This window comes from Centroberyx affinis, unplaced genomic scaffold (assembly GCF_046629955.1).
Source record: "Centroberyx affinis isolate AG114_WGS23_722 - 3 ecotype Tasmania unplaced genomic scaffold, CSIRO-AGI_Caff_v1 ptg002364l_1, whole genome shotgun sequence".
In the NCBI taxonomy this organism is placed as follows: Eukaryota; Metazoa; Chordata; class Actinopteri; order Beryciformes; family Berycidae; genus Centroberyx; species Centroberyx affinis.
Window position 1 is genome coordinate 185,829 of NW_027280624.1, and position 16,893 is coordinate 202,721.

At 42.2% G+C, this 16,893-nt stretch overlaps 3 protein-coding genes across 3 annotated transcripts; all 3 read left to right on the forward strand.

Moving 5' to 3' along the window:
- Positions 1-53: 53 nt before the first annotated feature.
- Positions 54-741, forward strand: cmc4 (C-x(9)-C motif containing 4 homolog (S. cerevisiae)). Its single transcript, XM_071533443.1, has 3 exons — positions 54-114; positions 327-386; positions 469-741. The coding sequence occupies exons 2-3, from the start codon at positions 329-331 to the stop codon at positions 609-611; spliced, it is 201 nt and encodes a 66-aa protein (XP_071389544.1). The 5' UTR covers positions 54-114; positions 327-328; the 3' UTR covers positions 612-741.
- Positions 742-2,068: 1,327 nt separating this feature from the next.
- On the forward strand, positions 2,069-5,512 carry LOC139655981 (hsp90 co-chaperone Cdc37). The gene is made up of 8 exons (XM_071533429.1): positions 2,069-2,404; positions 2,781-3,062; positions 3,589-3,694; positions 3,824-3,939; positions 4,174-4,296; positions 4,550-4,732; positions 4,825-4,896; positions 5,087-5,512. Exons 1-8 carry the CDS (start codon positions 2,297-2,299, stop codon positions 5,225-5,227), a joined length of 1,131 nt encoding a protein of 376 aa, XP_071389530.1. The 5' UTR covers positions 2,069-2,296; the 3' UTR covers positions 5,228-5,512.
- Positions 5,513-6,729: 1,217 nt separating this feature from the next.
- tyk2 (tyrosine kinase 2) lies at positions 6,730-16,599 on the forward strand. The gene is made up of 24 exons (XM_071533446.1): positions 6,730-6,849; positions 7,480-7,674; positions 7,790-7,913; positions 7,999-8,131; positions 8,229-8,392; positions 8,741-9,119; positions 9,221-9,406; positions 9,717-9,874; positions 9,986-10,103; positions 10,249-10,432; positions 10,784-10,902; positions 11,007-11,177; positions 11,376-11,463; positions 11,729-11,856; positions 12,446-12,581; positions 13,562-13,713; positions 13,823-13,973; positions 14,064-14,155; positions 14,252-14,441; positions 14,796-14,914; positions 15,254-15,426; positions 15,515-15,632; positions 15,755-15,865; positions 15,971-16,599. Exons 2-24 carry the CDS (start codon positions 7,491-7,493, stop codon positions 16,112-16,114), a joined length of 3,522 nt encoding a protein of 1,173 aa, XP_071389547.1. The 5' UTR covers positions 6,730-6,849; positions 7,480-7,490; the 3' UTR covers positions 16,115-16,599.
- Positions 16,600-16,893: the final 294 nt, after the last annotated feature.

The following is a 16,893-nucleotide window of genomic DNA, read 5'->3' on the forward strand; positions in this document are numbered from 1 at the left end:
TGCACTTTGTACCGATGATCTCATTGGCGTTCTACGGCGTCACGTGATCAAACATCACCTTGTAGCAGGAAGTGCCAACTTTTGATATTAGCTTAGCAGCAAACTCAGACAAAGGTAGGACTCGAGCTCGGGTCCTTTTGTTTTGCAGACGTTTATTATTCGTTAAAGTGTATTATCCCTTATGAATGAAAATACGTTTATTTAAAAACATATCAAACTATGCAACAAATATTGTAACAGTACAGTATCGTACCTAACATGCATTTGCCTCAATATTTACTGCAACCATCAAAAATAATGATTGTAGTATGTCCGCTCTCTTCCAGGCATGCCACCAAAAGACCCGTGTCAAAAGCAAGCATGCGCAATTCAGAAGTGTTTACAAGGTACACAAAGTTGTCACCTGTAGATGTTATTTTATTTTGCTAAAAGCTAAAGCCAAATTAAGCATGCTTTCCCCTCCAACAGCTAACAAATACATGGAGAGCCAGTGTGAGGATGTGATCAGGGAGATGCGTCGATGCTGCGAGGCGCAGGCTGCCGGGAGCTCCGTCTGCTGCTCGGGTTTCTACAGGGAACAGAAGCCCGCAGAGGACAGAAGCACCACATAGCTCCATGTGTGATGAGATCATATGTTTGATGTGAAGCATGAAACAATATTAGTTTAATAATATATAACATTGTATCAATGTTGTATCGAATATGAAATCTCACGTGTATCCCTGTGTTAGTAAACTGCAATCGGTGGAGTCATTTGTTTTTATTTGTTTTATTTGTTCCATAATTTGCTAATCCATTTCTGCCACGGTTAAAAAAAATCATCATATGAGATTTAAGTATCTCATAATTATGACTATCTCACAATTGTGAGACAGCCTACTAAGTCATACCGATGATAAAATTTCTCATAATTATGAGATAGGCCTACTAAGTCAGGCCTAAGTCATAGCCTATTACTCTCATGCTATCTCATAATTATGAGATAGGCTACTAAGTCATATTTATCAGATACCTCATAATTATGAGAAACCTCGTCAATATGACTTAGTATCTCGTAATTATGAGTTATGAGTAATTATCTCATAATTATGAGAGTCATATTTATGACATACTGTCATAATTATGAGATAGTTCATCACTAATTTAAATACACTGATTCGGGCTAGCTGCTTCTAAATAAACTAAATATAGTGTTAATTTAGGACAACAAAGTCAAGCAAGTTGCAAAGATCTTGGACATTCCAGTTTTTCAGGGATCTGGTTTGCATAATTTAAGTGACGTTCGTGTCACTGGGCATGCAGGTCAAAATATAGCAGGGTTTTATTTTACATGCAAAGATCAACTGACAGTAAATAAAGCATTACATTTTGAAATTCATCAAATTCATAAAGATACATAAGTCACCAGGCGATATGTTGATGTGATTTTAATACTGTTGAGGCTATTGTCGATGGAGAAATTGGTAATTCTCCCTCTTCAACAATGAATTTCTCTCTGGGATTTTTTTTGAACGTCTACAAAGAAGCCCTTACTCTGAGGGACTGACGTCGTCTACATTTAGCCAACTAAGCCCTATCCAAGAGAATAAGAAAAATACACCACCAAACAACAAAATAGACCCAGGAATGCAAGGTACATCACCCACAGCTCTTTGTTGTTGTTGTTGTTTTTTTTTAAACAATGTTAAAGTGTTTTAGGGTGGAATTTTCCTTTAAGGTGAGCTCTCTCCTCTTACCCACCATAGCCTCTTCATTGCTTCAGCATCTAAACTACAATAGCCTACCAATACTGACAAATAATAAATAAATCACTTCCCAAACCACCTCACATCACATCAGAGTTCCTCAATTACGTCATCCTCTTCTTCATGTAAAGAGCAAATAATAGAATATTACAATAAACGAGGAGAAAATAATGCACCTTTTGAGTTAGTAACTGGATGAAAGGAAAATGTAGTGGTGAAGACAACATGGAAGCTTTTTGAGATCCTGGCGCCGTACGTCAATGCGACAAGGATTACGTGGTGACGTCAAAGCGGAAATGTGAAGCAATTCTTTCTAGAATTTGTAGCAGCCTGTAGCTAGCTGATGCCAGATAGGCTTACCTGAATTAGTCTTGGCAAAATACTGGTATCCACTTTATTGAAATCAAAACACCTTTCAGGACGTCTTTAACGTCTCTAACGCCGTATACATTTTCACTCAATATTTGTGTAAGCTACGTTTAGCCCAGTAACTCAGCCTTTCGAATAATCTTGCAAGCTAACGTTGTCTACGTTAGCATCTTGCTAGCATAATGTCTAGAATAGACTACAGCGTGTGGGACCACATTGAGGTCTCAGATGATGAAGACGACACCCACCCAAACATCGACACACCCAGCCTCTTCAGATGGAGACACCAGGTACTGTACCGAGACACGGAGCAGCTCTATAAAGTTGTGTTGCAGTGATTATTTCTGTTTAGAAAAGGGTGCACGATACACAGTCACTTACGTTAACAGGCTAACGTTTGCTAACGTTACAGATAACCAGTTCCAAACGTATACTATTATATAGAATTGGAACTGATTACATGCAATTATATATGATTCAGTATATTAATTATTAGGATTTTCAAGCTATATATAGTAATTAGCCAGACACACAAAGGAAAGGAATAGTAGTAGTAGTAATAGTGCATCAACAAGCTAGAAGATGTGTTGGACACACACATACTTGTTCAGACCTGTAACTCTGGTTTTGACTCAATGTCTCATCTGCTGATTTTTCATCCTTAAGGCTCGCGTGGAGCGAATGGAAGACTTTCAGAAAAGGGGAGAAGACTTGGAGAAGGCACTGGCTGAGTCCAAGCGTAAGCTGGCAGATGCACAGAAGAAAACACGAGAACTGGCCAATTCAGCGACAGATGACGCCAAAGCAGAGCTGAGCAAGGCCCAGGCTGAGGAGAAGAAACTGAAAAAAGAAGAACGAGATAGTGAGAAGAAACTGGAGGAGTACCGGCGGGATGAGAAGAAGATGCCGTGGAACGTGGACACGCTCAGCAAGGAGGGCTTCAGCAAGGTGAAACGAGTTTGGGAAAGTGCTGGCTGCTGGAGACCCCTAGTTTCTGTAGCCCCATTCTCTTTCTCTTTTTGTTTGGCAGAGAATGACACATCATACTGCAAAATCTGGCAGTTTAATGTTGCCATACTTATTGGTAAACATGCCTAATAAAACATGACTTAAGACCTTTTTCAAATTAGCGTACACATGATTCACCAAGCAGCACTTATTTCAACCAAACGACAAGTTGTAAGATTTACAGTACTCACTAACGGCCCACAGTGTATTTCGGTGGAAGATTGTAAGAATACAATAACAATACAGTAGTAACAGGCAGGCTAATTTCAATGAGGTAAGTGCTCCTTGGTTGATAATATGCACGTCAAAATTACCAGTGGATCCTAACAGTTGGAAAAAGGTTGTGTCATAAGTGATGCCAATAAGCAAGGTAACAATAAACTGTCAGTGGATGAAGTGAACAACAGATATCAGGGCAGTAGATGGTTTCTGGTGACAACTTTCTGTTACTGTGTCTCTTCCATAGAGCGTTGTGAATGTCAAGCCAGACCCCAGTGATGAGACTGAGGAGGAGAAAGAGAAAAAGCATAAAACCTTTGTGGAGAAGTATGAGAAGGAGATCAAACATTTTGGTAAGAATCACTGCCATTTGTTGGTGTCGCACAATTCTTTGCTGCATCTCAGAGCCATTCTTGAATGCATGTTACAGAGTTTTAGTAGTTGAGGATAGTGAGGGTCCTTCAGTGTCATCTTTGCTGCAGGCATGATGCGACGTTGGGATGACAGCCAGAAGTACCTCTCTGACAACCCTCATCTAGTATGTGAGGAGACTGCCAACTACTTGGTCATCATGTGCATTGACCTTGAAATTGAGGAGGTAAAAGCTACAAAAATATTTCTTCCTCACTGTTTTATAATCAAGGCACTCATGTTTTAGGCATTGCAAGCATTTTAGGATGCAAATAATGTTGAAGGTAGTTTATAGTATGTAGCTCAGGGATTCCCCTCACTTCCCTTGACCTGCTGACATTACCTTTGCACAGCCATTATATCCATTACATATTTCACTATAAACGCTATTCTAAAAATGCTTTGTTTACTTCTTTTATAGAAACACGCACTGATGGAGCAAGTGGCTCATCAGACCATAGTCATGCAGTTCATTCTGGAGCTGGCAAAAAGCCTTAAGGTGGACCCCCGCGGGTGCTTTCGTCAATTCTTCGCCAAGATTAAGGTGATTATGTGTGACTTGGGTGCTACATCATCGAAGAAAACTTGATTTATTGAAGAAATTAGGGTGGTTGACTGGACACCACACTGTCAAAGAGTTCACATGCACGAAGTACACTTGTACATCAGGGATTGGAGAATTGTATGTGTTCTTCTGCTGTACTTCTAAAGCCCTGAATTAATATTTACCATGTTGATTGTTTTTTAACACACAATTTCATGGTCGCTACCTAACCAAGTGATGTGTCTCCCTGCAGACGGCAGACCAGCAGTACCAGGATGCTTTCAATGATGAGCTGGATTCATTCAAGGAGCGGGTTCGCGGCAGGGCTAAGATCCGCATAGAAAAGGCCATGAAGGAGTATGAGGAGGAGGAGCGACAAAAGCGCCTGGGACCTGGAGGGCTCGATCCTGTTGATGTGTACGAGTCCCTGCCAGTCGTAAGTCCTTGCTTTTAAATTGCCCCAGAATCTTCCCTTTTTGTTCTACTGTTAAATTTAAATGGCTCAACTGAGTATGTTCTCGATTGCAGGAGATGCAGAAATGCTTTGATGACAAGGACATCCAAATGTTACAGGATGTTATTAGCAAAATGGACCCGACGGTAGGTTGGAAACAGTTGCTTTGTTAAAGTCTGGGGTTTTGTTAAGGATTAATTTTGTTTTATGCATGATACAGCCGGTTGGGAATCCTATCACAGTTGTATAAATACATGGCGATAAGATTTATACATGTATTTTTGCGATGTCCTATTTTGGCTCGGTTAATAACTGTGATTGTTCTATACTCTTTAGGAGGCAAAGGCCCACATGAAGAGATGCATAGAGTCGGGGCTCTGGGTCCCCAACTCCAGGACAGACGACGGGGACGACAAAGAGGAAGATGCGACCTATGAGGAGGTGAAACAGGAGGTGGAAGAAAATAAGAAGGAATGACCAATGCTGATTTTATGATATGACTGTTTTCGCAAAATGTACTCGCCCACTGTATTGCTACTCCCCTATGTGTATGACTAGTTTGTTGCCCGAGTCTTGGAACAATGACACAACTGCTCAAAGATATTTAGCTCTGAGTTTAGGGATTTGTCATAGTGTTCACCAAACTGCACAGCAATCATGCATCAGTATCACCTGCTTGGAAATGAATTTGCCTTTGGTGTTTCTTAAACCTTTTTTTTGTTTGGACATCAGTAAAGCTGTATTCTTACATTTATGCTTATACTTCTGTCTCTTTGTCTTTGTACGTGTGTGTGTGTCTAACCCACTATCTAACTGATTTGTGTGATTGTGCAGTTCAGGAAAATCACTTCTATATGTTTTATAATGTCCAATTCTTGACTTTGTTGGGATGTGCACATTTAATGCATGAGTGAATCACATATTAGATGATTCGTTCCTAGAATTGATGATTCAAGCAAACTAGAGGTTGACACAAATATTTCTCAATTTCTCAAGAAAGGCCAAGTTGTTGCAATTATGTCTGAGAACTCAACCAGCCGGTGTCCTAAAACCTATAAGACTAAAATGGCAGCCTTTACATGAGAGTATTATGTATTAATAAGGTTGGTATTTGTATTTGTCACTGCCTTAAATATAGGGCAACAGTGCATATGCATATTTTTTTCATATAATAATATAATAATAAACTTTATTTGTATAGCACCTTTCATACAAGAAATGCAGCTCAAAGTGCTTTACAACAAAGAAATTACATGCATGAAAATAGACAGAATGAGCATAACATAAGATGGAAAATAAAACCCACTGAATAATAATAAAAATAAAGTTAAGAAATAGAGTACATAGAATGCATAAAATCAAGTAAAATACAACATTTTAAAAGAAGTGCAGCAGTGCGTAAGTGCGAAGCAAGTGCCTGTATCAGGAAAGTCATAGCCAGTTAAAGGCTAAAGTGAAGAGATAAGTTTTTAGCTTTCTTTTAAAAATATTTAGCGAGCTGGCTTCCCTGATATCTATAGGTAGTGTGATCCATAGCTTTGGGGCGTAATTGACAAATGCATGTTATTTACAAATGAAATTAGTTTGGTCTGATCAGTGAACTGGTGGTAAATAAACAGTCGGTGAACATCACAAGGCAAATAACCACCAATAGTAAAAATGTAGCCTCTATTTTCAGAATTATTACAATTTTTTCCCTTAGAAGACACTTATCATATATACGTTTGTTGCGACTTACAATGATGTATATGAACTTATTTCTCAAAGCTTTATGTCAGCCCAGAGAGGTGGCTGAACTGGGTTTGGGTGTGGGTATCCTGTACTAACGCATGGGACTGTGCGTGCGTGCGTGCGTGCGTGCGTGTGTGTGTGTGTGTGTGTGTGTGTACACGTGCGTGCGTGCGTGTGCTGGAGGGAAGGGGAGGGCGTGGCTCCAGACTGGTTTCGAGAAGCAACCTTGTCGTCACGCAGTAGTTCGTGAGAATCCATGACAGCAGACGAGGGGGGAAATACGCTCACAAGATAATGAAGACTGAATGTAATTTCTGCTGACCGTGTTAGGCTTTACATCACATCTTTAAAAAGCTCGTCGTTAAATGGTAAGATACTTGATTTTCACCGATACACATTTAAAGTTTAGAAATAGCAATGTTGTTTACTTTCTGTATTGTGGCATCGGGTCGACTGCTGTAAAGTAAGGGAGGTCCCATCATGTTTTTGGGCCATTCGATGACGCAGCGACAAGTGTGTATGTGATATAAATTTGTAGGCATATTGTAATGATAACGTCGTTTTGCTGCTGAGCCGTAGGCTGCTGCTATCGTGTTTACCTATAATGTAAACAATAAACAGGCTGCAATCCGGAAGGCCTTTTGACAAATTGATCCGATTGACCGGGCCAGCACATTTTTCCTGCTAGTTAACATGATTTATTTATTTTTTTACAGTTTATTAACCGGACACTTTCTTTCGTTTTCTAAACTGTGTAAAAAAAAAAATCAGCAGGAGCATAATGGATCTTCAATAAACGCATGGAGTGGAGAAATAGGTAGCTTTAAAAATGTTGTCACGTGTGTGTCTGTAGGCCTGCATGTGTTTATTCTTTTTTTTTTTTCACAACAGCTATCTAACAGCCATAGGCCAACTGCAGGTACATTACATGACTTGTGTGTGTGTGTGTGTGTGTGTGTGTGTGTGTGTGTGTGTCTGTGTTTGTGTGTGTGATTCAGCAGCCCCTACCATGTCTGTGAGGGGGCTTTCCAAGAGATCAAGGCCTGGGGCTTGTCCTGGTCTGTGTGAGCCTCCTCAGGGCCGGGGCATCCATGTCTGCCTCTTCTGGACAAAGGAAGGTGAACGTTATCTGTCCCACACAGTCGGACAGGTCACAGCAGAGGAGCTGTGCGTCTCCGCCGCAGAGGCTATAGGTGAGACTGACGGCCTTCACTCCACAGACACACAGATAAATGCTGTTTGGCTGGTGGTTGGTATTTTTTTCTGGCACTGAGAGACGTGTAACCTCAGTATTTCCTCTACTCCCAGGGATCACGCCTCTTTGCCACGCATTGTTTGGTCTTTACGAGCCAGAGTCCCACTGCTGGTTCAGCCCAAACCACGTTTTCAGTCCAGAGGAGAACTCCTGCCTTGTACTTCACTACCGAATGAGGTTAGTCAGCATTTCTGTCACACACTGAGCATGTTCACTTACAGTGAGCTCCAGGAACGTCCACTAACTGTTTCCTCATACCCAGGTTTTACTTCCGGAATTGGCACGGGCTAAATGAGAAGGAGTCAGCTGTATCCCGCTATGCCCTGCGTTCTGGGACAGAGCAGGGGGGATCCCCTCTGCTAGAAATGACCTCCTTGGAATACTTATTCTCCCAGGTGTGTGTTTTAGCGCGGTATCCGTGGCTTACTGTGTATTTATCGTATTCATGTTATTTGTGTGATGTAAAATCCTTGCCTTTTGTGTCCCCAATAGGCAAAATATGATTTTGTGAACGACATAGTGCCGTTGGATGAGGTACAGTCGGAGGAGGAGCTCAGTCGCTTCAAGAATGAGAGCTTGGGGATGGCTGTCCTTCACCTCTCACACCAGGCCATGCAGACAGGCTGTACCTTACAAGAAGTTGCCAAAAAAGTCAGGTAATTAGTTGCTGAAGAGTGAAGATGGTTTGGCTTTGGTATCTGTCATTCAAGCTATCACTTGTATCATCTGTACACGTGCCATTGTGAATAGTTTGCAATGCACATCCTGTTCAACCTGTATATCTGTCTAAAAGATTTCAGTTTCATTTTCTGTATTATTTTCAACATGTTCAGTTGTTGTAATTATTTGTGTCATTATCTCCATAATACTCCATTTGTCTTATTCTTATCTATATCCTATTTTCTGCTGCTGTGACAACCCATTTTGCCCTCGGGGATCATTAAAGCTTCATCTAATCTAATTTAACCGCTGGTTGCCGATAAAATGCCGATCTCTCTTCACAGCTTCTTGCGCTGCATCCCAAGGTCTTTCTCCAAACACATAGCCAAGGACAACTTCCTGACGAAGATCAGGATCCAGCGGGTGTTTGCAGACTTTGTGCGTACCTTCCAGCAGCATACGGTGGATAAGGGGCGTCTGGGCTCCCAGGAGGTCATGTATAAATATGTCTCTACACTCGAGCACCTGGCACCCCGCTTTGGCATAGAGACCTTCCCTGTGTCCCACCTGGAGCTGAGGGAGGACGGGGACGGGAGCAGCTCTTATCTTAACAACACTCACGCCCACGGGGGCTCTGAAGACAACTTTACAGCTCCGGCCACACACGAAATACTGGTATCCGGCACCAAGGGGATCCAGTGGAGGAAAGCGTCCGGGCAAAAGGTACGTCCAGACACAATTATGTGCCTCTAATGTCCTCATTCTGTGGTGCGTTGCGTTTTCTGCTGGTGTGCTCTTGGCAGATTCAGTGTCTCTTTCTCTAGGCTCAGGCAAACAGTTACTACAGGAGTGATTACATGGGTTACATGAAGAAAACAAAGAAGCAGCCCAGCCAGCCAAATGCCAACACACCCAATAAATGGACCTCATTCTGTGACTTCCCTGAAATATCGCACATAGCCATCAACGGAGCTAATGTGTGCATTAGCACGCAGGACAACCACTCAATGGTGAGAGCACTTTCAATTTTCCGTGAAGGCTGTAATGCATTAATTTAATTGGTAAATGTTGGTTGGTTGTAAATGCATTAATTTAATTGATATACTGTGTATTGGTCGTTGTACTCATCAGAATGCTAGTTCCTTAAAGTATCTGAATGTGCGGTATGCATGTATGCCAAGGTCCACACATTTTATTTTCTGCAGTTTTAGATGTTCATGTGTGTGAGAGCTTTGGGTTTTGGTATGCTCTGGGAATTTTTATATGAATTTCTACATAGCTCTGATGGTAATCTGGTGGTGTTTCTGTATGTGTATGTAGGAGGTTCAGATGAACTCCAGCCGGGAGGCCCGTTCCTTCATCTCCCTGCTAGATGGATACTTCCGGCTGACTGCAGACGCCCACCACTATCTCTGTCATGAGGTGGCTCCTCCAAGGGTAGTGCTGAGTGCAACAAATGGACTGCATGGGCCTATGCAGTGAGTTTCTCCCTTACACACACACACACACACACACACACACACACGTACATACAAACAAACAGGCTGTAACGACATGCACGTTATATCACAACTCTGGTGTTTTTCCAGCGATGACTTTGTGCTGCTGAGGCTGAAAAAGGAGGCAGCAGAGGAGGGAGCTTTCCTCATACGGTGGAGTGCTCTCGACTATCACCGCATCATACTAGCTGTCCTGAACAGAAATCAGGTAAGTTGACACCCACACCCATCTCTGGAAATTACTGCGGTACAGTGGTGGTGAGAAATTTCAGCTATGCATACCTGTGTGTGTGTGTGTGTGTGTGTCTGTGTGTGTGTGTGTGTGTGTGTGCGCGCGCGCTTGCGGCCCACAGAACGGATTGGCGCCGAGCCACAAGCAGTTTCGGATTCTGCATAAGGATTCGATGTTCTGTCTGGAAGGCTGGGATCGAAAATTCTCCAGTGTGAAGGAGCTCACCGACAGCCTCAAGACCTTTGTGCTCAGGTCTGGCACAGACAGCTTCACTGTCAAGAAATGCTGTCTACCCAGATCGGCAGGTTTGTGCATATGGGATTTAAATTCAAGTTCAAGTTTGTTTATATCTAGCCCTTTATCACGAGCATGTCTTAAAGGACTGTACAGAGAATGAGCCTAACTAGATCAACAATCCACCATAGAAGAGAAAAACAGATTATAGCAAGATATGACAGCCTACCTATTCTACAAAGCCTAACCTACCCTGGCACCACCAGCCTTAGACCCTCAAAGCATATTATATAACACAACGGTCTATTTCTATCTCGGTGCGAGTCATGTGTTGCTGCTTCCTCCCAAAATTCATCAAGTGTATTTTCAGGTTCCTCTGTGATATTCATGTGTATGTGTATATATGTCTGTGTGTGATGCAGAGCTATCCAACCTGCTAGTGATGAGGCAAGGTGTAGACCGCCACGTTCACCCTGACTCTCTGACCCTGAACATGACCCAGCTGCGCTTCCATCAAATCAAAGACAAAGAGATCGTGCAGGTGATGAGACCCGCTCGCCGCCTCCGTATGAGCATCTGTTTCACCCGACCAGCTCTGTGTTCTCGGTGCTGTGACTGACCGGGTGGCATTGTGTTTGTGAGCAGGAACAGCACTTGGGCCGTGGGACCAGGACCAACATCTACTCGGGGCGTCTGCTGGTGTGGGGCGGAGGAGAGAACGAAGACGAGGACGAGTTCAACAACAACCTCGCTGACCGCAAAGGCATCCGAGTGGTTCTCAAGATCCTAGACCAAAGCCATAAAGATATTGCATTAGTAAGCAGACATTAGTAGAGCCATATGATCTTCTGCTCAGCGTCTGATAATAATGTTAGCAGACTTGTGCAAATGAGTAACTGTGGCAGTTTATTGAATATGAACATGGATTTTATGTGTGGATGACTAGTACTATCCTATCTCTTTATGTATTTGCTGTTTGCTCTTTCACTAATCCTTCCTCGTTCTTTCTCATAGGCATTTTTTGAGACGGCAAGTCTCATGAGTCAGGTATCCCACAGTCACCTGGTGTTTGTGCACGGCGTATCTGTCAAAGGATCCGAAAGTAAGAGCAATAACGCTATTCAAATTCATTACCTCGCTTCTACTTCTAGGTGTGTGACTTCCTTGTTTGCTACTTCCCCATCACACATAGGAACAGTGTTTATGGTTGAGTTTATCTGATCCTTCTCCCAACTGAAACGCAAACCAAATACACAACCACACTTGTAGCTAATCCCTTTGTTGCATAACAGAGGTTTGTGTTTTGCATATGATGCCAGAGGTTGGGCCTCCCTCTCAAACAGTTCCTGTCTTTGACTTCTTCACAGACATCATGGTAGAGGAGTTTGTGGAGTTTGGGCCTTTGGATGTTTTCCTCCGCAAAGAAAAGGCATCGGTGACTCCTCAGTGGAAATTCATTGTTGCAAAACAACTTGCCAGTGCCCTCAGTTATCTTGTGAGTTGACCCTCCTCTGTATTCTTTGTACACCATAGAGATTATGCAAATATAGGGCAGTTAAACACTAGATATTCTGCTGCTTTGACCACCAGATATTCCACTGCTTTGACCACCAACACCACCAGATTCAAATTTATTCATCTCCATCTTTAGCTTTTGTGTGTTCAGGGTGTGATGAAAACAAACATTCCAGTTTCTTCTTGCCTCGTTTTGGTTTTTGGTTCACTCATGTTCTAACTGAATGATCACAACTAAAATAAAGTGTTGCAAGTGAATTTCTGGGCCCTCCATCTTGATCTTGCACAGCACAACCATCTTGACAATCTTGTGGTTGCGTTATGCACAGATGGCTGTTGACGTATCATAGGCCCAAATAAGTGGACCTAAGTCTACCGTTGTCTTTATGTGCTGGTGCCTCACACCTGTTGTGTCAATTTGCCATTACTTCTGGATTCTTGTAATTACCCTAGAAATCTTCTACTCTGGTTTTTGATAATTTGTGTTTAATATTAGCTGGTGTTGCCATTATTTTAATCACAAACTGCATTCCAGATACTTAATGTGAGTACCAATTTGATCATTATAGGAGACCAAGCGGCTCGTTCATGGGAACGTCTGTGCCAAGAACATTTTGGTGGCACGTCGTGGTCTGGAGCACAACACCTCTCCCTTCATCAAGCTGAGTGACCCAGGCATCGCCCTGAATGTCCTGTCACGGGAAGGTCAGTACCAGCAGCTGTTAACCAAACCTCACTTCAGTAAAAAGTCATATATTCAGCTTCAGATGTTCTCTATTTTTGTGTTTGTGTTTTGCCTTATTTTAATCAGATAAAGGCACAGGAAACTTCACACAGACCACTTCCTGATGCCCGTTTCCTGTTGTCTTGCAGTTTCATCCGCTCACAATGTACCGCTGAGGCTCTCAAAAGCAAAAACTCCCCCTAAAAACAAATCTACAAGTGTTATTTCAGTCATCCTGGATAGTGTAATTGGCTGGGCATGAACAAGTATTCTCCAAAGCTTAACAAAAGAGACCTGATATCATGAAGTGCCACTTTTTGCAACTGTTCTCATTAACTTCAAATAAGAAACCAACTTTGCAGACTCTGACAGTCCTCAGGTTGATGTGCTATGAATATGGGGACTTTGCTGGTTTAGAACTCTTAGCACTTGTATGGAATTAAGGTCATTCTTATATAAAACAGCCATGTTATCCACAAAGATTATCTGGATTATAGTTTATGTAACCATTTGTTCACAAATGTTCACAATGTTCACCAATTTTGAATGTTATTGAACTGGTTAAGATGATTTATGAGTTGAGCTTTGGAGTGGAGTTCCCCTTAAAGGTTTTGTAGAACACTCTGAGCTTGAGATCATTGAGATTGTTGAATTTAAAAACTTTTTTAAAATAAACACATTCAATAGGGAACTGCGACTGTGTCTAAAATGTTTTTAATTTGTATTTGACATGATATAGTTTTATGTTTCTATTTTGGAAGTTATTTTCTTTGTTGTATTATCTGTAACTTTATGTATGTTTAAATTGTTGCTGTCCTGGCCAGGTCTCTCTTGCAAAAGAGATTTTAAATCTCAATGAGACTTTACCTGGTTAAATAAAGGTTAAATAAAATCAAAGTGTTTTGAGGCTTTTGAGGTACCTTTGAGGCTAACACTTTTATCATCACTGTCTGCACTGCAGAGCGTCTTGAGCGGATCCCATGGATTGCCCCTGAATGTATTCAGAGTGGCGCGCCCATTGGCAATGCCGCCGACCAGTGGAGCTTTGGTGTCACACTGCTGGAGATCTGCAACAATGGCGATCTTCCCATGAGTGGCAGCACCTTGTCTGAGGTAGGCCCATGCCACTGCCGTCACCCCCGGTGTCCCGCCAACAGCTACACGCCACCCTTGCTCATTTTGTCCTTCTGACCTCTAACTGTGACTCTATATCCCCCAATAGAAAGAGCGCTTCTATCAGCAAAAGGGTCGCTTAGCTGAACCGTCCTCCCAGGAACTGGCCAGCTTCATCAGCATGTGTTTGACCTATGAGCCGGTGGAGAGGCCCTCTTTCCGCACTGTGCTCAGAGAACTCACAGAAATCATGATCAAAAGTAGGTTTTCGCCTACTTAACCATGTTTTCCTCTTTTCTTTCAACCTGTCCCATTATAATGAATAATGGCTGTTTCATGTCTGTGCTCAGATCCTGATATATCCCCCAGTGAGGCTCTCCCCGACTCAGACCCTAGCGTGTTCCTCAAACGCTACCTGAAAAAGATGCGGGACTTGGGAGAGGTGAGTTCCTATTGCACATCACCAGTGGAATGTACTTATCCCTCTGTGGTCAAAGCTTTCCAAGTTAGTAACTCACTGCACTTTGTGCCGTTTCAGGGTCACTTTGGAAAAGTGACACTCTACTTGTATGACCCAGCCAACGATGGGACAGGGGAACGCGTGGCAGTGAAGGCTTTGAAACAAGAAGGTGGCCATCTCCATGAGGGCTGGATGAAGGAGATTGAGATCCTCAAGTCCCTGTACCACAGCAACATTGTCAAGTACAAGGGCTGCTGCACTGAGCTGGGTGAGTCCTAGCCACTCAACTGTCATCTGTCTGCTTTACACCATCTGGTTTGAATATGTTTACTGCTATGCTTTAACATACAGTGTGTGCATGTGCAAAGGAGAGTTTGTTCATGTCTCAAACAGGCACCTCCTTTTTAGCTCGCAGCGCTCAGTAGATGCTTAAGGGAAGTGATAATTATGGCTCCTGCTGTTCCTGTGCAAATATTGAAAATCCATTTGAAGTGCAACTCTTTTTTTTAATATTTTGAACTTTCAACACACAGCATGCAGAGCGCTAAAACAGAATAGGCAACAGCTCAGTCTTGGCATTTGAAACAATTCAGATGTAAATGCATTTCTTGTACATTGGCAGGAGGGCAGGTGGTGCAGCTCATAATGGAGTACCTCCCACTGAGCAGTCTGAAAGAGTACCTTCCCAAACGTAAGCTGGGTATGCAGCAGTGCCTCCTCTTTGCCCAGCAGATCTGCCAGGTGAGACTTTTTTCAGACATACCAACCATCTATGTTGCCCCTCTCCTTTACATTGTTCCTAGTGGTGTCTGCACACAATTAGCATAGCTAGAGATATCAGGTCTTGTTTTTCTAATTCATGCTTTGTAAAATGATTGGGGAAATATAAACTAGACATAGACAGATGTAAATGAGGTATAAGTCTCAATGACACTGGTATTCTCCTCTAAAAAGCATTCTCTTCATTGTATTGTGTTGTGTCTACCCAATACATTTTTAATTCAAATCCTCTTCTTGCCCCATCTCTATCATTTTTGCCCTTCTGTCTTTTCTTCCGGTTGTTATTCTGTTCCCTAAAAGGGGATGGAGTACCTGCACTCAAAGCGATACATCCATCGAGACCTAGCTGCCCGTAACGTCCTGGTGGAGAATGACAACTTGGTGAAGATCGGAGACTTCGGCCTGACGAAGTACATCCCCGAAGGAGAGATCTACTACCGCGTCCGTGAGGATGGAGACAGTCCTGTCTTTTGGTGGGTTCATGCAACAGTTGAACTGTGTTCCCAGATGCCTATGCCTCGACTCTGGCCAGTGAACTGTATTTTTTTGTGTGCTGTATAGGTATGCCATTGAGTGTCTGAAAGAGAGCAAGTTTTCCTTTTCCTCTGACATCTGGTCTTTTGGCGTCACGATGTATGAGATCCTGACCCGCTGCGACCATCGCCAGAGCCCTCCAACAGTATGTCGACATCGGCCTCTTGCCATAATCTCAAACATGCACATCTTTCAACGTGAGAGTAATCAAATAAATATGGAATCTGTGTGTTAATTGTGAAATGTACTCGGGTGTGCTTTTTGTAGAAGTTCTTTGAAATGATGGGGATGGTCCAGGGACAGATGACTGTGATGGTACTGATAAAGCTACTGGAGAGACCGAAGAGATTGCCGTGTCCCAAAGACTGTCCACATGACGTAAAACACATATTGCATATTAAGATATACAATTTTCAGCATTTTCAGTACGCCTGATAGTTCCTTACTAACACTTTATTTTTTTTACATTTTCTTTACCAACAGGTGAAGGTGTTGATGGAGCAGTGCTGGGAGGCCGAGCCTGCACAACGGCCATCGTTCAAATCCCTCATTGAAAGAATTGAAACCATTCGCCGACAATACGACTGGCAGTCTAATATGAATGTTTCCTTGGCTCAAATTCGTTGAGGAGGACCCATTGCAGACCCACTTACCTACACGTCAACACTTTGCCTCTAGAGTAACCATATATAAGAGGCTGGCCAGGATTGAGTTTCCTGCTCTGCAGTGCCCCCTGCCTGCACTCACATAGCTGTGTAACATACAGTAGGCTTCTTGTGGATGAAAGCACACATCTGTCCTCTTACTTTTGACATAATACTGAAAATTCCATGTGTCTGTTTCTTGGCTGATGAATTGCATCTTATGTTGGGGGGGATAGGTAATTCCTTTAGCAATCATTATTCACAGAGTGAACTGTTGTCTTTCAAACATGTTCACAGTTTGCATGTATCACAGTAAGTATTAAGAATTCCTGTAAGTTCTGCAACATTAGTGTCTTTCTTTTTGTGTTTAATTTTACATGGTGTTTAAATTTACGATTTTTGAATGTATGTGTACTATGCATTTCTTATAAAGGAGCAAAATTATCTAATAAACCATTTTTCACACAACCCTTTCATGCATGACTGGAATTAGCATAATATATTGTTGTTATAAGTTGTCTTTCAGCAAAACAAAATAAATGTAGATTTATGTATATTGTGTGCATGTGTCTAAAACTATATAATTTATATAGATTTTTAGATACAAAATTGGACCATATAAATCTCCACCATGCATATATTTCTTATGATTTGACTTACTTTTCATTTAAGATTAGATAAAATATTATTGATCCCTGTGGGGACATTTGGTTGTTGCAGCAGCAAAAGTAATAGAAGTCAATAGTGAAAAAGACGAGTACA